Source organism: Diabrotica virgifera, chromosome 4, assembly GCF_917563875.1.
Source record: "Diabrotica virgifera virgifera chromosome 4, PGI_DIABVI_V3a".
NCBI lineage: Eukaryota > Metazoa > Arthropoda > Insecta > Coleoptera > Chrysomelidae > Diabrotica > Diabrotica virgifera.
In genome coordinates this window covers 228707554-228729699 of record NC_065446.1, presented here as the reverse complement: position 1 = coordinate 228729699, position 22146 = coordinate 228707554, and the positions used below count along the sequence as shown (strand labels likewise).

At 34.1% G+C, this 22146-nt stretch overlaps 1 protein-coding gene across 2 annotated transcripts in view; it reads right to left on the bottom strand.

The window, feature by feature from the left end:
- The window catches only part of LOC114327388 (ubiquitin carboxyl-terminal hydrolase 34), a 273865-nt gene that overhangs the window by 120028 nt on the left and 131691 nt on the right, over positions 1-22146 (bottom strand). For both annotated transcript variants that reach the window (XM_050649892.1, XM_050649893.1), the window contains exons 18-19: positions 18267-18567; positions 5398-5780 (exon numbers count right to left, since the gene is read on the bottom strand). In XM_050649892.1, the coding sequence (XP_050505849.1) occupies positions 5398-5780; positions 18267-18567 (684 nt within the window). The remainder of the gene's footprint in view (positions 1-5397; positions 5781-18266; positions 18568-22146) is intronic.

The following is a 22146-nucleotide window of genomic DNA, read 5'->3' as shown; positions in this document are numbered from 1 at the left end:
TTAGCGACCGTCATCACTTCAGCGAAATAAATTTTTGAAGTGAAAAGTTCTTTAGGGACGTTGTGCAGTTTTTAGATGGGGAAAAAGTATTAAATTAGCGACCGATATTTGTTCGACGAAATAAATTTTTGAAGTGAAAACTTTTTTAGGGACGTTGTGCACTTTTAAGCTGGCGAAAAAGTGTTGAATTAGCGACCGTCATCGCTTCGGCGAAATAAATTTTTGAAGTGAAAACTTCTTTAGGGACGTTTTGCCCTTTTTCGATGGGAAAAAAAGTATTAAATTAGCGACCGTCATTGCTTCGACGAAATAAATTTTTGAAGTGAAATCTCCTTTATGGACGTTGTGCCCTTTTTAGATGGAGAAAAATATTGAATTATCGACCGCCATCGCGACCGTCATTTCTTCGACGAAATAAATTTTTGAAGCGAAACCTTTTTTAGGGACGTTATACACTTTTTAGATAGGGAATAATTGTATTAACGACCGTCATCGCTTCGGCGAAATAAATTTTTCAAATGAAAATTTCTTAGGGACCTTGTGCACTTTTTAGATGGGGAAAAAGTATTGAATTAGCGACCGTCATCACTTCAGCGAAATAAATTTTTGAAGTGAAAAGTTCTTTAGGGACGTTGTGCAGTTTTTAGATGGGGAAAATGTATTAAATTAGCGACCGATATTTGTTCGACGAAATAAATTTTTGAAGTGAAAACTTTTTTAGGAACGTTGTGCACTTTAAGATGGCGAAAAAGTGTTGAATTAGCGACCGTCATCGCTTCGGCGAAATAAATTTTTGAAGTGAAAACTTCTTTAGGGACGTTTTGCCCTTTTTCGATGGGAAAAAAAGTATTAAATTAGCGACCGTCATTGCTTCGACGAAATAAATTTTTGAAGTGAAATCTCCTTTATGGACGTTATGCCCTTTTTAGATGGAGAAAAATATTGAATTATCGACCGCCATCGCGGCCGTCATTTCTTCGAAGAAATAAATTTTTGAAGCGAAACCTTTTTTAGGGACGGTATACACTTTTTAGATGGAGAAAAAGTGTTGAATTAGCGATCTTCATCGCTTCGGCGAAATAAATTTTTCCAATGAAAACTTCCTTAGGGACGTTGTGCACTTTTTGGATGGGAAAGAGGTATTGAATTATCGACCGTCATTGCTTCGACGAAATAAATTTTTGAAGCGAAAACTTTTTTAGGGACGTTATACACTTTTTAGATAGGGAATAATTGTATTAACGACCGTCATCGCTTCGGCGAAATAAATTTTTCAAATGAAAATTTCTTAGGGACCTTGTGCACTTTTTAGATGGGGAAAAAGTATTGAATTAGCGACCGTCATCACTTCAGCGAAATAAATTTTTGAAGTGAAAAGTTCTTTAGGGACGTTGTGCAGTTTTTAGATGGGGAAACTGTATTAAATTAGCGACCGATATTTGTTCGACGAAATAAATTTTTGAAGTGAAAACTTTTTTAGGAACGTTGTGCACTTTAAGATGGCGAAAAAGTGTTGAATTAGCGACCGTCATCGCTTCGGCGAAATAAATTTTTGAAGTGAAAACTTCTTTAGGGACGTTTTGCCCTTTTTCGATGGGAAAAAAAGTATTAAATTAGCGACCGTCATTGCTTCGACGAAATAAATTTTTGAAGTAAAATCTCCTTTATGGACGTTGTGCCCTTTTTAGATGGAGAAAAATATTGAATTATCGACCGCCATCGCGGCCGTCATTTCTTCGAAGAAATAAATTTTTGAAGCGAAACCTTTTTTAGGGACGGTATACACTTTTTAGATGGAGAAAAAGTGTTGAATTAGCGATCTTCATCGCTTCGGCGAAATAAATTTTTCCAATGAAAACTTCCTTAGGGACGTTGTGCACTTTTTGGATGGGAAAGAGGTATTGAATTATCGACCGTCATTGCTTCGACGAAATAAATTTTTGAAGCGAAAACTTTTTTAGGGACGTTATACACTTTTTAGATAGGGAATAATTGTATTAACGACCGTCATCGCTTCGGCGAAATAAATTTTTCAAATGAAAATTTCTTAGGGACCTTGTGCACTTTTTAGATGGGGAAAAAGTATTGAATTAGCGACCGTCATCACTTCAGCGAAATAAATTTTTGAAGTGAAAAGTTCTTTAGGGACGTTGTGCAGTTTTTAGATGGGGAAAATGTATTAAATTAGCGACCGATATTTGTTCGACGAAATAAATTTTTGAAGTGAAAACTTTTTTAGGAACGTTGTGCACTTTAAGATGGCGAAAAAGTGTTGAATTAGCGACCGTCATCGCTTCGGCGAAATAAATTTTTGAAGTGAAAACTTCTTTAGGGACGTTTTGCCCTTTTTCGATGGGAAAAAAGTATTAAATTAGCGACCGTCATTGCTTCGACGAAATAAATTTTTGAAGTGAAATCTCCTTTATGGACGTTGTGCCCTTTTTAGATGGAGAAAAATATTGAATTATCGACCGCCATCGCGGCCGTCATTTCTTCGAAGAAATAAATTTTTGAAGCGAAACCTTTTTTAGGGACGGTATACACTTTTTAGATGGAGAAAAAGTGTTGAATTAGCGATCTTCATCGCTTCGGCGAAATAAATTTTTCCAATGAAAACTTCCTTAGGGACGTTGTGCACTTTTTGGATGGGAAAGAGGTATTGAATTAGCGACCGTTATTGCTTCGACGAAATAAATTGTTGAAGTGAAAACTTCTTTAGGTAGTACGTTGTGCTCTTTTTAGATGGAGAAAAAGTATTGAATTATCGACCGTCATTGCTTCGACGAAATAAATTTTTGAAGCGAAAACTTTTTTAGGGACGTTATACACTTTTTAGATAGGGAATAATTGTATTAACGACCGTCATCGCTTCGGCGAAATAAATTTTTCAAATGAAAATTTCTTAGGGACCTTGTGCATTTTTTAGATGGAGAAAAAGTATTAAATTCGCGACCGTCATTGTTTGACGAAATAAATTTTTAAAGTGAAAACTTCTGTAGGGACGTTGTGCACTTTTTAGGTAGGAAAAAATATTAAGTTTGCGACCGTCATCACTTTGCCGAAATAAATTTCATACGTGCATAATATATATTAAGTGTATGTATACATAAATGAAAATTTTATCAGAAACTGAACAAAAGCAGAAAAGACTTCAAACCGAGAACGACGATGTGTAGAGATAAGGAAGGTAATATATTGACAGAACAGCAAGAGATACTAAGAAGATGGACAGAACATTTTACGGAAAAGCTTGAAGGAGATGGGAGTGAGACGAACCCTGATATACCATTAGACCAAGCAGACAACAGAGAAAAGAGTCCACCAACAATAGCCGAGATTAGAACAGCAGTAGACAAATTAAAGAACAATAAATCACCGGGATCGGATCAAGTAGCATCGGAATTACTGAAGGAAGGAGGAGACGCACTACAGAAAACAATACATGTATTGATAACAAAGATATGGTCAAATAAACAGCTACCAGCGGAGTGGAATAATGGTATTATTGTACCATTACATAAAAAAGGGAATCAGTTAGAATGTGGAAACTACCGTGGAATCACGCTGCTGAATGCAGCATACAAAATAATGTCCAACGTCATTTATGAAAGACTTAGACCACACGCTGAAAAAATAGTTGGCAGGTACCAAAGTGGCTTCTGTAGACAGAAGTCAACAATAGACCAGATATTTGTTCTGCGACAGATCCTTGAAAAAACAAGTGAACATAACATCGACACACATCATCTCTTCATAGACTTCGAAAGCGCATATGACAATATAAACCGAGAATTCTTAATAAAAGCAATGAAAGAATTTAATATACCAACACAACTAATAGAACTGATAAAAGAATCTCTAAAAGTAGAAAGTAAAATCCGGATACAAAACGAACTAACGGAAACAATAGATGTGAAAAAGGGACTACGCCAGGGAGACGCTCTATCATGCATCTTGTTCAACATTGTACTCGAGAAAATAATGAGGGACACAACAGTCAATACTCGAGGAACAATAATTAATAAAAGCGTGCAAATACTAGCATTTGCAGATGATGTTGACATAATCGCAAGATCAAGAAGAGAAATGATAGAGGCATTCAATCAAATAGAACAAGCTGCACAAAATAGTGGCCTGAAAATCAACCAGAACAAAACAAAATATATGCAGGTAAGTAAAAACACAGAAATAAGGCAGCCACAAAATATAACAATAGGAGAATACAACATTGAGGGGGTAAAAAACTTTACATACTTGGGATCCCTAGTCACATCTGATAATAACGTAGCAGAGGAAGTGAAGAGGCGAATATTTATTGCCAATAAAAGTTATCATGGCTTAATTCGGCAACTAAGATCAGACAACGTCGCAAGGAAAACAAAATGCCAAATATACAAAACCCTAATAAGACCGGTACTCACATACGGCTCAGAAACCTGGACACTCACTAAAAGAGAGGAAACATTGCTAGCCACCTTTGAAAGAAAAATCTTGCGACACATATATAAGGGCACAAAAGAAAATGGAATTTGGCGAAGAAGGTACAACTTTGAACTATACGAAATATACCAGGATCCAGATATCATAACATTCATTAAAATAGGACGGCTGCGTTGGATGGGACATGTAGAAAGAATGGAAGAAGGCGAAATACCAAACAAAATATTCAAACAGATGCCAGTAGGAAAAAGAACAAGAGGAAGACCGAAGCTGAGATATTTAGAACAAATAGAAAATGATATAAAAACCTTAAAAATAAAAAACTGGAGAAAAAAAGCACAAAACAGATCAGAGTGGAGAAGAATCCTGGAACAGGCCAAGACCCAGAAAGGGCTGTCGAGCCAATGATGATGATGATACATAAATAGCATAGAAAATACGCAACGCTTATATAATATAAGTATAGCACTTCTTTTTGTATGTGGAAAAGCATTGAGCTTGTAAATTATATACTATACGAAGTTTTCACTTCTGTCGGCACTCCCATGAGTGCTTTAATTTTTTTATAATCTCAGTAGTCTTGCTGAGATGTTCTAGTATTGTGGAGTTTCTAATCCTCTCCACCCAAGAAACTTTTAAAATTCTTCTATAGCAGCACATTTCGAAAGCGTCAAGGCGATTTAGATCGATTTTATTCACAGTCCATATTCGACACCGTAAGTAAGTCCGAGAACACGTAGTAGCGAAGTAGGCGGATCATCAATGCTAATTTTAGGTCTGTCACATAATACCTTGGACAATTCTAAAAGCGGTTCTGGGCTGCTCTAAAGAGTTTTACAGAGAGAGACTACAATCATAGAAGACTACAACACTGAAAGGGTTGACGAAAATAATCTTCCAATATTAATTGTGTGTAATTTGTTGTACCGAATCTGATTTTTAAACAAAAAAACTTACCAATCTCTGCAACCATTCGGAAAAATTAGTCGATTGAAACAAATCAACTCTAGCTTCCTCGCAGCAATGCAACCAGGATACCAACAAAGCCAGAGCGTAATGAACTACTTGCGCTCTCCCCCAAAAACCAGTCTTATAACGGTTCACATCGTTGGGCCTCGACGCTTCTTCCAAAATACTAGTAATCTGCGCCATCATTGACTTTTTGTCCATTAAAGCTAAAAAACAACCGTTCAAATCGGGAATGATTATTTTTTCATTACGGGGCTTAATGTTTTCTTGGTGTACAGATTCGACTCCCAAATGGCACAGGATTTTTAAGAGAGATGCGAGACAGTCTTGTTGCCAGTCAGAACAATCTCCTCCGTCTCTTTGAAGAATACCTGAAATTATATTTATAATTAATTCAAGATAATAGATAGATATATTACACTGTAGGTGTAGTTGTTTTTTTGTCGAAAATAATTCATACCGACGCAGTACATAAAACGTTTACTTTCTAAATTTAAGTCTATTAAATGGCATTCAGGAATCAAGCTGCCTCATATGTGTACGGATTCTAAGGAACCATAGAAAAAATCATTCACTCAGGTGCAAAAAAATTGATCCATTGAAAATTTGGTCATCTTTGATGTCTCGAATTTCCTAAACCTGTTGTCCAATTTAACTGATTTTTTTACCATGTTATAGCCTTATTCATTAACAATATCGTTGTAATAACATTGTTGTTAAGATAAACTGTCATCGTATACCGGGTGTACGAACCAAACTGTGTTTTTTCTCAAAGTTCGCACCACCCTGTAGACTATTCTAGCATTTATAAAATACTGAAATAAAAACCCAACAATAGCCTCAGGTTTTCTCAACATTCTGTTTTTAGATTCATTCGCTTATGTTGGATAATAAAAAAGTTAGGTACTTTAACAACTGGCCATGTTCGTCATCAGTACAGGGTGTTTCTAAATAAGTGCGACAAACTTTAAGGGGTAATTTTACATGAGAAAATAATGACAATTTGTTTTATAATCATATGTCCGCCAACGCTTCGTTTCCGAGATACGGGATGTTCAATTTTTGTTTACAAAATGACGATTTATTTATTGCTTTAAAACCAGTTAAGATATGCAAATAAAATTTGGTGGGTTTTAAGACGTAGTTATTGCACATTTTTTGACGTACAATTAAGAATTTTATATTCACCATTGGCGTGCATATGGGTAATATGATCGGTCACAATACCCGTTTGCGCGCCCATGGTGAATATTAAATTCTTAATTGTATGTCAAAAAATGTGCAATAACTACGTCTTAAAACCCACCAAATTTTATTTGCATATCTTAACTGGTTTTGAAGCAGTAAATAAATCGTCATTTTGAAAAAAAAATTGCACATCCCGTATCGCGGAAACGAAGCGTTTGCGGACATATGATTAAAAAGCAAATTGTCATTATTTTCTCATGTAAAATTACCCCTTAAAGTTTGTCGCACTTATTTAGAAACGCCCTGTACTGATGACGAACATGGCCAGTTGTTAAAGTACCTAACTTTTTTATTGTCCAACATAAGCGAATGAATCTAAAAACAGAATGTTGAGAAAACCTGAGGCTATTGTTGGGTTTTAATTTCAGTGTTGTTCTGAAGCTATTTTCTTGTGGCATTTTTTGAACGGAACAACGTAGAACGGGACCCTATAACATCCACAAGAAATAATACGAGGAAAATATCAATACCATATATAAAAGGACTATCCGAGAAACTTAAAACAATAGGAAATAAATTCAACATTTCAACAACTTTCAAAACAACAAACACATTGAGATCTATTCTATCTAAAACTAAACCTAACAATGAACAAGAAGGAACAAAGAATTGTATTTATAAAATACCTTTGCGAACAATTTTATTTAGGTGAAACATCAAGACCATTAAACGTTAGAATAAGTGAACATCAGTCTTATATTAAAAATAGAGAATTTGATAGATCTCAAATATGTCAACATGCATGGGATAATGAACATAGAGTTCATTGGAGAGATTCAAGTATAGTCCTGAAAGAAACAGATAGTAAAAAGAGAAAAATCAAAGAAGCGGCTCTAATTATGCTAAATGAAACCAATTGTGTCGCAAATTCCTCAGTAGAATGCAGTAGGATGTGGTTACCCATACTAAAAGAGGCAGTCAATAGAAAGAAAATACCACGATTAGTAAGTAAATAACATATCGAGTTAGTACATATTTTATATTTTAGTATTATGTATATAATATCTATATTAATATTATTTATAATTTAAAATAGCATATATATTAAAGTCGGAATTTGGTATTAGATTTGAGAGTAAACTAAATGTAAGCACAAATACTTACGATGTCGGGATAGTATCACGAGGTTTTTTCCTGGTTTTTCCCTCGTGATTTACTATGGAGTCTCTAACGCGAGAATTTTATTGCCACCGTTGCATTTGGTTGTCTTTTTAAAGACAGATCACATGCTATGATTTTTTGTGGCGGATATTCTTGAGTTGGGTTGATTTCATGTAATCAAATGAACTATCTTTTAGTAAAGTCGTCCCAGGAACGCAACTCATCAATATTGGCAATATCATTTTAAAGTCTTCTACTTTAAAATGTATAATACATGTCTGAATTGCCGATATGAATGAGTCAGATTAAATAAATTATTAGAAGAATTTTTTACTTAGCAACAAAATTTTTGTTTATTAGTATTATTTTTTGACAACGACACCCGACTTGGGCTTCGAAACGTTAATAAAATCATTTTTTGGTAAAATTGGGGATTATTTCCCATTAAAAGTAATTGATTAATTTCAGTATTTTATAAATGCTAGAATAGTCCACAGGGTGGTGCGAACTTTGAGAAAAAAACACAGTTTGGTTCGTACACCCGGTATACAATAACAGTTTATCTGCCAAACAACAATATTATTACAGCGATATTGTTAATGAATAAGGCTATACCATGGTAAAAAAATCACTTAAATCGGACAACAGGTTTAGGAAATTCGAGACGTCAAAATATGACCAAATTTTCAGTGGATCGATTTTTTTGCACCCGAGTGTAGAACTCTTTGAAGAAATATACTCCAAACACGAGGGAATACCAGATATAGATAAACTAAGACTTATAGACAAGAAACGCTTCACTATCGACCACATTTTGTACTCTAAGCCAAGCCGCACACCAAAGAAACATGAAACGAAAAACATGAAACATGAAACGAAAAACATGTTTCATGAAAAGAAAACACTGCTAAAAACATCTCAAAGTCCGCCTACTAATGAAACGAGTGTGATTCATGCTCATGACACATTTTTATTTTCGGAGTCTCATAAATGGCCGGATATATATTTGTTTAGCAGTGGTTTATTTCCATGAAACGTAATTTACGTTTCATGTTTCTTTGATGTGCGGCCGGGCTTAGGATTATCTTGGAACAGTCTAGCAAACGGCAAAGAAATATAAATATAATGTGTTTATTGAGTTTGAACAGATCTTCGATATAATAAACGGAGAGCAAATGTAAAGATTATGGAACTATATGGAGTACTGCTGAAAATATCAACCTGATCAGATTATTCTATAAGGAATATTATACAAGGCGAAAACGGCGGGTTAGCTGGGAAAAATATTCCAGAGATCTTTTTGCATAATCACATTCGTGAGACATCCCAGAATAAGGTTCAAGAAGTCGCCCACGTGAAATGTGGTCCAATTTTTTTTAACAATTTTTTTTAATCAAATTGCAAAAGTCAATATTTTTGGCTTGGACAATTTTTTTAGGTTTTTTGGAGCATTCTGGACAAAAAAGGTCTCTTATAATTTTTCTGTAAAGTTGATCGTTTTCGAGTTATAAGCAATTTAAAATTGAAAAAAACGAAAAATGTCGATTTTCAAAGCTTAATAACTCTGTTAAAAGTTATTATTATGAAAGTCAGAAAGTGACTAGATCAAAGTTTAAAGTCTCCCCTACAAGATCCTGAAGACATTTTTGTCATTATTTTACTACTGAGCTGTTATTTTTAAGTAATAATAATGAGCGCCATGCAAGTGTTAGGCGACCGTAAATTCTGAGTGTGAGTGAGATGCCATTCCGACAGTCCAATTGTGCATCTTACTCGCACTCACATTTACAGCTGCGTCAATACGATCTAACCGCTCATTGTTATTAATTAAAAATAACAGCTTAGTAGTAAATTAATGACACAGATTTCTTCAGGATCATGTAGCGGCGACTTTAAACTTTGATTTAGTCACTTTCTGACTTTCATAATATTAATTTTTAACCGAGTTATTAAGTCTTAAAAATGGCCATTTTCGCGTTTTTCAAATTTTAAATTGCTTAAAACTCGAAAACGATGAACTTTAGAGAAAAATTATGAGAGACCTTTTTTATCCAGAATGGTCCAAAAAACCTACAAAAAAATTGTCCAGGACAAAAATATTGATCTTTGGCCCATTTTTCACGTGGGCGACTTCATTAACCTTATTCTGGGATGTCTCACGAATGTGATTATGCAAAAAAATCTCATGGGAATATTTTTCCCAACGAACCCGCCGTTTTCGCCTTGTCTATATAGAGCCAGACTGGAACATGCGGAAGAAATGGTAGAAGATATAGCTATACAAAGCGAAGTTAAACAAGGATATGTACTGGCCTGATACTATTACTAATCATAACAGATTGGATCATGAAGCATGTAAGCGATAAAAAAAGAGGTATTAGGTGGAACTTGCACAACTAGTTAGAGGACTTGTGACTTCACAGACGACATTTCTCTCCTAACCGGACATAGCAACCATATGCAGACGATCGAGAAGAAGAAGCTTGTAAAATACTCCAATGTAATGGGACTTAAGATAAATACAGAAAAAACGAAACTCTTAAAAGACAGACAATAAACTAAAATTAAAATACATGTAAGACAAATAAGGCAAATAGATAACTTTACATACAGTCGGAAAAATGAAAGAATACCCATGACCGATCACATCAATCACATACAATCATATATTTTGTATTTGCTGTTCTTTTTCTATAAATAACAAACGAGAGGGATAGATTATTAATTATCTCAATATGTGATTGATATGATCGTTCATGGGTATTCTTTCATTTTTCCGACTGTATCTGGGACTAATCATAGAAAAAAAAAGGCGATAGTAGATCAGATGTAGAAAAAAGAATAGTAAATGCACAACATTCATATAACTCGTTAAATAAAATCTGGAAGACACTCGATATATTAGAATTAACCAAAATTAAAAGATTTAACAGTTCTATTAAGAGTATATTATTGTATGGCGCAAAATCTTGAATACACAAAGAAACAACTACCAAAAAATTACAAACCTTTATAAATAAATCGTTCAGAAAAATCGTAAAAATATACTGGCCTTATAAAATAAATGCAGAACTATGAGTAAGAACAAAATAAGAGAAAATAACAGAAATTATTAAAAGAAGAAAATGGATTTGGCATACACTAACAAAAGACCAAAATAATATAACCAGGCAGGCACTCGAATACCAACCAGAGGAAGAAGAGGAATATTTTGATAATAGCTTGAGAAGAACTGCAACAAGAGACCATGAAATAATTGGCCTGAGAGGTAGAGAGGTCAAACAGAGAGCGAGAAATAGAGAGAAATGGAAAATACTTATAGAGAAAATTTCAAACGAATAAACAAGAGGAGGATGCGTTGATCAAAGAGAGAAAGAGAGAGAGAGGGACAGGGAGAGAGAGAGAGAGAGAGAAGTAAATTTGAAAACTGTAATAAATTATTGATAGAAACCTATAAATTTATATTACATTACCACTATCGATAGTTTCCCACCTTTAGACATTTTGGAGGAGTACGACAACTAATTTCATAACAATGACGTTTTATAAAATTTTCCTGTCACAGTGTTAGTTGCCATACTCCTCCAATACGTCGAAAGGTGAAAAATTATCGATAGTGGTAATATAATGTAAATGTATAAGTTTCTATGGTTAATTTTCCACTTCTACTAGTTTCTTCTTGGCTTATGCCACAACGTATTATGTTTTTCATCTTTTGCATAATTTTGTAGGTTCTTAGCTCACTCGTCACTGTATTTATACATTTTACACGTACATATTAATCGATATAAGTTTTATACTTATTGTATAGTGATAAAAGAATAAAAAACCGCTAAACGACGTAAAAATGAGTGGCGCACACAATACTCCAGCTACAAAAGAGCTGATATGAATATAACGTGGCTCAAAAATAAATTTTCATTTTGATGGAAAATAAAATTTTCCATCAAATAAAATACAAAAGAGTAACTTTGATACATTTGCATTTTGAAGCTCTTTTGTAGCATGTTCACTGGCGAGAACTGCCGTTCTCTGAGATTTTAGCAGAACACATTATGCACAATAAAAAAACCCCCTCTGTGGCTAAGTGGTAAGAGCGCCTACCTTTGGATCGAAAGGACCGAATGGTAGTGAGTTCGAATCTCACCGGGGCACAGTGGTCGAAAATTCAAATTTAGGAGGACTTGTTGAATTCGGTATGATATTTTTTTAAGGCAATTTATTAAGAACAAGTCACGGCCACAAATTGTTAAGATAACATCACGAAAATAGTTAATATTAATCTCGTTCAATTATACAGGGTGTTTCATAATTATGTTATATTTAGCCAGCCGCAATAAGGGTAATGCATAAGTTACAATAAAAAGGAACTTTTTTCTTTATTTTTCTTAGGAATTTGTTTTCAATAATCAATTAAAATAAATCACAGAATTCTAACAAAAATAAATAAAATACAATTATTAAAAAACCCAAAGTAATAGCGAATTATAAACAAATTTAAAATAGTTGCATATCTAGAGTCCAAAAAAAAATAATAAAATTATTAATAAAAATTTACATTACTCAAAAACGTCATTGTCACTTTCGGGGCTACTAGAGCATGAAGTATCCGAATCTTCTTCTTCTACTGACATTGAAGGTGTTTGAGGGCTAATTTCTGGTGCACGAAGTAAGCCCAAAACTTCTTTAGATAGATGATTTACTTTTCTTTTCGGCAATGGTCTTAAATGCGAAATAACCATATCTGAAGATAATAATAACGCATGAAGAAGGTCTTCTATATTTTCTTTTCTTCCGATCTTGCGTGTGTTATGTTGTCGATAATAACGGCACTCCTTATGTCTTGCTTCTAAAGCTTCTTCGCTTAACTGACCAATCGGAAGTAAAAGAGTATCAATTACGTCAGTTCCATGTATTAATATTTTATGGACACTAGCTGGCATCTTATACCATTCGTATAATTTCACAAAATGTTCGGCAGTTTTCAGAGTATATTCTCTAAAATTTTCGCTATTTAATTGATAACCACATGATATGGCTTGTAAAATGGTTGCAAATCTCCTAATTAAAGTTTCGGCTACATTTGTAATTTGAGCGGATTTCTCAGGGTCTTTGAAGAATTTTCTGGCAGTGTTACCATCATTGGTATTACCACTACCTTGCTTAATTGTATCTATGAGAAGTCCAGTTTCTTGCCGAAATTTTGATATTATTTCTTTCTTTTTTGCTTCACAAATGGCTTTATTTTGGACACCTCTAACCTGCCATGTTTTTATATCTAGTCGGTAAGCAATATGCAAAATGCATTCAAAGAATCTAATATGTGCATGCAGCGTCGACAGACCATACTGAAAAGTAGAGAAATTGCAAGGTTTTTTTAAAACTGCCCTTAAATTGTTCATATCTTTTGGTTTAGTTTTGCAAATATAGCAGCTCTGTGTGGAAGGATTTTCTGCTAGAGCATTGGCCACTTTTCCATCCAACATAGTTTTTAATAACGTATGCTGGACAGTAACAATTTCTTCTCGGACATTTACAATTGTTGGTAAGAGCGAAGCTATTTGTTCCTCGACATAATTATTTTCTCGCATTATTATATCATGTGTTTCTTTTATGAATTCGAATTTAATAGGTACACAAAATCGAGTAGATGATGAACGTGGATTAAGCCATACAATCTCTTCTGACTCAAACTGTTGTGTTGTTAACTTAAGTGGCACTATCGATGTTAACAGCAAGTCTGAATCTACTAAATCACAACTTTCCTGAAATTTCTGTTTGTACATAGATTGATTTGAACTTCCATCAAACCCCCATTTATAAGTCATGTGAAAAACTGTAATACCTTTTTCACTTATAACTTGAGAAAATACTTCTTCCTGGACAACAGCTAAACGACGAACAATGTGATCAAGGAGACATTGTAACTTAATCTCCCCCTTAGTCTCTGTTACATTTATGCCTTCCGGGTAACACTCTTTCTTTGCTTTTAGTACATCATCGTAAGAAGGATATAAGTCACAATTATTATTCTTTGCACTTTTTTTCAATTTTAAATACTGTGATTTGGTCAATTTAGCATCAACTATGAGAGCAAGGGTTTCTTCAGCTGTATATTTTTTCACCGGACTTTTTGATCCGCGCACATTTTTTAACCTTCTTAGCGACCGAGGACTGGAAAATGTAGCTTTTTTATAACATAAGCCAAATTTATTTTGCCTGATTTTATAAAGCTGGTCCTTGATGCAAAATTAAGCTCTTCTACGCTATGGTTTAACACCAATTTTTTTGTACGTCTCCTTTTGAATCTAGTGCTTAGTGTATCAAACCCTTTCATAGGCCTTAATTTTCTTTTAGTTGTACAAACAAATTCACTTGGATGTGGTTCAACAGTATTATGTATTGAATGATTCAGCCAGTCCTCATTCTGCTTCAAAAAATTTTTCTTATTTTTCCCACTAGCTTTCCAACGAACCAGGAGATTATTAGAAAACCATGAAATTTTGTTTAAAATGACTTCTTCAGGAATGTCTGGTATTCTATGATTTACATAGTCAAGCATTTTTTTCCTTGAAGCAACTGTAGTTGCCCGAGATAACAAAGAATTACCTAAAAGAAGTTCGAATAAACTCAACCTCGTCACGTCTCGGTGAACACCTGAAAACAAAAAAATTATTAAACAACTTCCGATGCACTCCGACCCTACAGATTTTGTGTATAAAAAGATAAATGATGAATCTACAATATAATTAAAAATTAGAATAAAACTAAATAAACTTTTTTTTCTTTTGACTATCAAATTTCAACAATTAAAAAGATAACTATTGTTTTTCTCTGCTTCTAATAAATCCAATTTTACTATGAATAAAAAACTTTTATATACGATCATTACAAATAATACTAACCTGAAGAACCAGCAGACATGATGAAATAAAAACAAAAATTAAAAACACTCTTTAACACTTTTAACAACTTGAGAACACAACGTTCGCAAACAACGATAAAGCGTAACTGAACAAAACTTGTATTTGCATTTGCAGTCCCGTTGCGACTACCTGACCTTGAGAAGGTTTCTAGGAAGTAGATAAATTATTCGGAACCGACTAAGATACGCATTTTACTTTTCAATTATAATCATTAATGTATGTTTCTCAGAAGTTGGGTTTTTGTTAGATGTCCTCCTAAATTTGAATTTTCGACCACTGTCGGGAATTTTTCGTTTATTATAAACTAATAAATGAAAATAGTTTCTGTCCTTGTGGGATCGGTACTCACCGGAGGGACCGCAGACGTTCGGATACAATTAGCGTCTCTTTGCAAAGGCAATGACGTCGACTTTGCAAAGTAACAAGACACTTACTTAACACACACACACTACACATGACAATAGGTACCTAACTGCAAAAATTCACCGTACCAACCATCAGTGGCGAAGCGTGACTTTTTCTAGAGTGTTACCAAAACTAGATGTAAAAAAATCTTATTGAAAAATAGTTATTTATGAAACAGTTCGTGAAGTATGTTTTTTGCGAACGCACGCGATATTTAGAGCACGAGCGACAACGGAGCGAGAAAAAGTACTTCACGCACAGTTTCATACAATATTTTATCTACGATAAACAAAAAAAACTGTAACTCTTCGTCACTGGAATTCATTTCTATTCTACAATTTTTAGAACTTTGACATTTAAAAATCCTAACTACTTTCAAACCACAAAACTGTCAAAAATTTGGTTGTAAGTTAGGGTGACCAGATCATAAACTTGAAAAAACGGGACACATCCAAGGAGCAGTAGCGTAGAATTTTTCTCTGGGGAGGGGGGTTGGCGTATTTTTTTGTTTTGTTTGTGAAAGACAAGTTACATTTTCCTACTTTTTTTTATATATTTTTCATATGCCCTGGGGGAAAGGGGGTTTAACCCCCAAGTCCCCTCTCCGGGTACGCCACTGCCAAGGAGGGCTTGGGGCGATATCCAAATAGGCAGGATGAAACATGGTCTTTTAGCTAATTTGGGACCTACAAATCCTTTTCAATTTACCTTTGAATATGTAATTTACGTACGATCAAGACTGCGAAACAAAGTAAAAAACTCAGCCAGAATATCATGGATTAACAATCCGTCAGAACAAAACAGTTGTTAACTGAAGAGTAAATAAAGCAATTTTACAAAAAAGTCAGAGCAACAAAAAATAAGCCCAGCATTAAATCAAGCAAAACAAGAGGACTAAAAAACCAGAAAGGAGAAACCGTATTTGAAGAGAAACAGATCAGCAAAATATGGGAAGAATATTACGAAAAAATGCTATTCACTATGAAGAAGGAAGCACACTGCGATGAAGAAATAAAACCGTAGAAGATAACGACGAAGTCGAAATTTTCACAGCAGAAGAAGTACAAAAACAAATATTAAAAACCTAGGAAACGGAAAAGCAGCAGGAGAAGATGAAAAAGTAGTGGAATTAAAAAAATACGGAGAAAGAGAATTACATAAAGAAATAAACCAACTAATACAACAAATTATGGACAAAACTGACTACCAGACGATTGGAACACAGGTATTATAGTAACTATAATATATGAAAAAAAGGAGATCGGGAGGAGTGCCAGAATTAAAGAGCAATAACTTTATTAAACACCACATATAACATTCTAGCAAACATACTAAACATGAGACTTAAATAATGCGCTAAACGAATAGTAGGAGAATACGAGAATGGATTCACACCAAGGAGGTCGATGATTAATTTCACACATACAGTGAAACAAGTAATTCAAAAATCTAGAGAATACAACAGAGAAATTCCCCGAATATTCATAGATTTTAAAAGCGCTTTTGATATAATCAATCGGGCGAAAATGATGGAGGAGATAGAGAATGTTGGAATCCCAGAAATATTAAGACAAATTATGCTAACAGTAAGCCTAAAGAACACCAAAGCAAGGATCAGTTTCAACGAACAACTTCTAAGGAGATAAATGTAAATAAATGAGTGAAATAAGGTGATTCTGTCTCCCCGACACTATTATTTAATCTGATATTGAAAGTAATCATAAGGAGGACAAACTTGTATCCACCTTTAGCTACTTGGGAGTAACAATATGGAAAACCGGAAAAGAGAGAACAGAGGAAAGAATTCTGAAAGGCAGAAAAACATATGGAATGATTAGAAATCTGTTGAGAAACAAGACAAGTATAATATGAAATAATATAATACCTTAATAAGACCTGTTGATAAATATGGGATGGAAACAACGACGATTAATAAGAAAGAGGAACATAGCATTCCGAAATTTGAACGAACAATAATGAGAACAATACTGGACCACAATGTAATAAGAGAGGGAGAAATAATAATGAAAACAAATGCCGAAATTGAAGAAACAATTGAAATTGAAGAAAAAATACGAGACATTTAGGCGTCCCGAGAGACTGTTTCGGGACACCGGGACAAATCGTTAAAAAACGGGAAAATATCATTTTTTCGGGACGTTCGGCTACCCTATTGTAAGTCATAAATATGACAACGCAAAAGTTAAGAATACTTGATTATATGAAAGTGTGCCAAAAAACCTATTGAAAGTGTGCGAGAAAGTAAATCCCATTTAAAATACATTGTTACTTCACGCACACTTTAAACCCTTCACGCACTGCTGTCTATAATGACAGTTTTCACAAACTAAAAACTTATACATAATATGACATAAAAAGTAGATAACAATTATTTTGAACCTCCCAAATATAAGTTTTTGTAATTATGTATACATGTATTATATGCATGTAATAGGTATAACAATAAATAATAAACAAACTAAACAGATTATTCTACAATAAAATTAACATCAAAAATAAACAAGTAGGGAACAGAACATATTTTGAAAACTAGTGTTTATATATTTTAAATCTTCTATTTTCAATAATTTCATTTTTTTCTTCAAAATTATATATAAAAAAAATATACAAGGATAATGACTTTTCAAGTAGTTGATCGATTACGCAGCAACATTCTTCCATGTTCAAATTCAAATGCACGAATAGCTACTAAACTAAAACGTTACCATTTTGTAAAATGGTGACAATACTGATATACACAGCGTGCCCGCGCCGTCTCTGGAGCCGTCATTCCTTCAAAATTTTCAGTCTCGACCGATAGCCAGAATCATCTTTCGTTGCCAGAACTAGAAGTGGTAACGGAATATAATAACGTGCAACCCTGCAACGGATTCAAATGTATTCACATGTAATCTCGCCAATATTTTCGTGCGTCTAATTGGCTATTTACTAAATTTGGTAGGTACTACGTATTAACAAATATTTCTGTTGGTAAAAAATATAAATGGAATTATTTCATAGTAGTCATAAAATATTTATTTGCAAGATTTTTAACTGTTACCAATGGTAACAGTGGTTACATGGACGCTTCGCCAGTGCCAACCATGCCAATGGCCATTAGTTGTCGAGGCATTAGATAAATAAAAAAAAATAAAATTATAGAATAAAGGTACTCACCAGACATAAAAATATCGAAGAGGTGACTTAATCCACCATGCTTTACGAATTTTCTAGTCCACGACTCTTCCTCTCCATCCCCTTCATCTGAATACTTTCCTCGGTACATTTTGGCGCTTAAAGATTCGACAATATACAAAGAATACATTAATTTTTGAGCACTTGAAGGATCTAACAATTCTGGAAGAGGGATATCCAAGTATTTGAAACCACGAAGAAGTTTGGGACTGGTTGGTAATAAGCTAAGAATATCCCATACTCTTCTGCTGAGAACTTGGGCTCTTGTATGTGGTAATTGGCACTAGATAGTTGTAATAAATTTGTTGATTAATATTGTACGATCTGGTATAATATAAGTAACTAGATAAGTAACCTCCTTATCCGATTGGGGTGCTGTGATCTCACACAAAACATTAGTTCTAGAAAGTCCGACGTTTTTTAGGCATACATTTCAAATTTTAGCGCGATACGATCTTTAGTATACTAGTAACAGCTGCATAAAGTTGACGTGTTTGAAAAAATGACGCATGTGGACAAAAACGAATTTCTATCTCTCATTAAGAGCCCCCGCAGACTGCAGACTTTTTATCGGCCGATAGTTTGGTCGGCTTCTTAATCAGTACAAAGAAGTATAGACCAAGGCGGATCTGTGAAAAAACGTATATTTTTGGATGTGCGAGGTGGAATTCGGATTTTTGCAGATAAAGTTAGGTGACAACTTCAACAATAATAACTGACTTATGCTCCTTCTCAAATATGCCCGGAACAATAACAAAAAAATTAAAATATTTAAAAATTTCGAAAAACATCGATATTTTTCTAATTTCTTTGCTTATAACTTTAAAACGATTCATTTGGGAACAAAGTCGTAGGGAAATAAAATAAACATAATTGAATTTTGTAAGATAAACGACTGGTTAAAAATGTCTTAAATTATTACCCTTTCTGCAAAATAGCAATAAATACAAAATAAGGGGCAAAATAAGCCTGTTTTGATTCAATGTTTTTCAACCACTTTAGTTGCAACTAGCACTTTCGTAATTCGCTTAGAAAATTTTTACAAAATAATTAAATGGTTCACCAAATTTCATTAAAATCGACCTGATAGATTTCGCAGAATAATTTTGCAATCTAAATTTTTTTAAAAAAATTTCAATTTTTTTAAAACTTTATGAAGAAAAAGTAGACCATGAAGAAGTTTGCTAATTTATTTACATATAAAGAGTTTCTCTACCTATCTAATACACTTTACAGAATTAAAATCGGAATATTTAAGCGGCCTCAGCACTGTTTTAAGGTTATAAACAATTTTTTGGCTTATAAACAAATACAGTGAGGACGTTTGAGTTGGCATAAATTCATTTTTGTCGAGAATAGGCGTCTCTGGAGATAACTCCCGAAACAGGTCTATTTTTATTTTTAAATTCTAATTTTTTGGTATATATATCATATTAGTGACGTCATCCACCTGGGCGTGATGACGTAATCGATGATTTTTTTAAATGAGAATAGGTGCCGTGCGATAGCTCAATCAAAAGGCTATTCAATTTTGTATTCACTAATATAAACGTTAACATAATTATTTATACAGGGTTTGAATTAAAAAAAAATTTTGAATTAAATTCATTCCAATATTTCGATTACGTCATCACACCCAGATGGATGACGTCACTAGTATGATATTTATGCCAAAAAATTATAATTTAAAAATAAAAATCGATCTGTTTCGGGATTTATCTCCAGAGTCGACCATCCTCAAGAAAATGAATTTATTCCAACTCAAACGTCCTCACTGTATTTGTTTATAAGCCAAAACATTGTTTATAACTTTAAAACAGTGCCGAGGCCGCTTTAATAATCCGATTTTAATTATGTAAAGTGTATTAGATAGGTAGAGAACCTCTTTATATGTAAAAAAATTAGCAAACTTCTAAATGGTCTACTTTTTGTTCAGAAAGTTTTTAAAAAATTTGAACTTTTTTAAAAAAATTTAGATTGCAAAATCTATTGCGTCGATGCAAATTTAATGAAATTTGGTGGACGGTTTAAGTATGTTGTAAGAATTTTTTAAGCGAATTATGAAGGTTCTAAGTGCAACCAAAGTGGTCGAAAAACATTGAATAAAAACAGTCTTTTTTGTCCCGTTATTTTCTATTTATTGCTATTTTGCAGAAAAGATAAGAATTTAAGACATTTTAAACCAGTCGTATATTATACAAAATTCAATTATCTTTATTTTCTTTCTACACGACTTTGTTCCAAAATGAATCGTTTTAAAGTTATAAGCAAAGAAAGTAGAAAAAAATCGATATTTTTCGTAATTTTTAAATATTTAAATTTTTTTATTAATGTTCCGGGCATATTTGACAAGGAGCATAGGTAAATTATAATTATTGAAGTTGTCACCTAAATAAATGACGTCAAAGTTAGAATAAATAAAATATGGAAAAAAGAATGGAAAAATATTACAAGCATGTCAAAAAATTTATATTTTTCTTTACATCAAGAACTTCCTCCGCCACCTGAATACATATTTAAATATAACCTGCCAAAGCAAGATATTTCTACTATAGTCAGATTAAAAACTCGACACGGGAAATATGAGGCACATCTGCACAAATTAGGAATAATTAATTCATCAGTATGTTTTTGTGATAATGTTTCGATTAGAGATTTAAACCATATTTTCTTGGAATGCAAAATTAACGAGAGATATATAAATCAATTATATTACAATTTACGACAAACCCAAGTTCATTTTCCATTTAGTATAGAATATCTACTAAGTTGTCATAAAATGGAAATATTTAAATTACTCATAAACTACTTGAAAGAAACAAATATAATCATTTAAGTGAAATACGTATAAATATAACAAAACTAATAAATTGAGGTAAAAATAAAATAAAAATCTGTGGCTAACGGACTCGCATCCAAGCCATTTTCACACACACACACACACACACACACACACACACACACACACACACACACACACACACACACACACACACACACACACACACACACACACACACACACACACACACACACACACACACACACACACACACACACACACACACACACACACACACACACACACACACACACACACACACACACACACACACACACACACACACACACACACACACACACACACACACACACACACACACACACACACACACACACACACACACACACACACACACACACACACACACACACACACACACACACACACACACACACACACACACACACACACACACACACACACACACACACACACACACACACACACACACACACACACACACACACACACACACACACACACACACACACACACACACACACACACACACACACACACACACACACACACACACACACACACACACACACACACACACACACACACACACACACACACACACACACACACACACACACACACACACACACACACACACACACACACACACACACACACACACACACACACACACACACACACACACACACACACACACACACACACACACACACACACACACACACACACACACACACACACACACACACACACACACACACACACACACACACACACACACACACACACACACACACACACACACACACACACACACACACACACACACACACACACACACACACACACACACACACACACACACACACACACACACACACACACACACACACACACACACACACACACACACACACACACACACACACACACACCACACACACACACACACACCACACACACACACACACACACACACACACACACACACACACACACACACACACACACACACACACACACACACACACACAC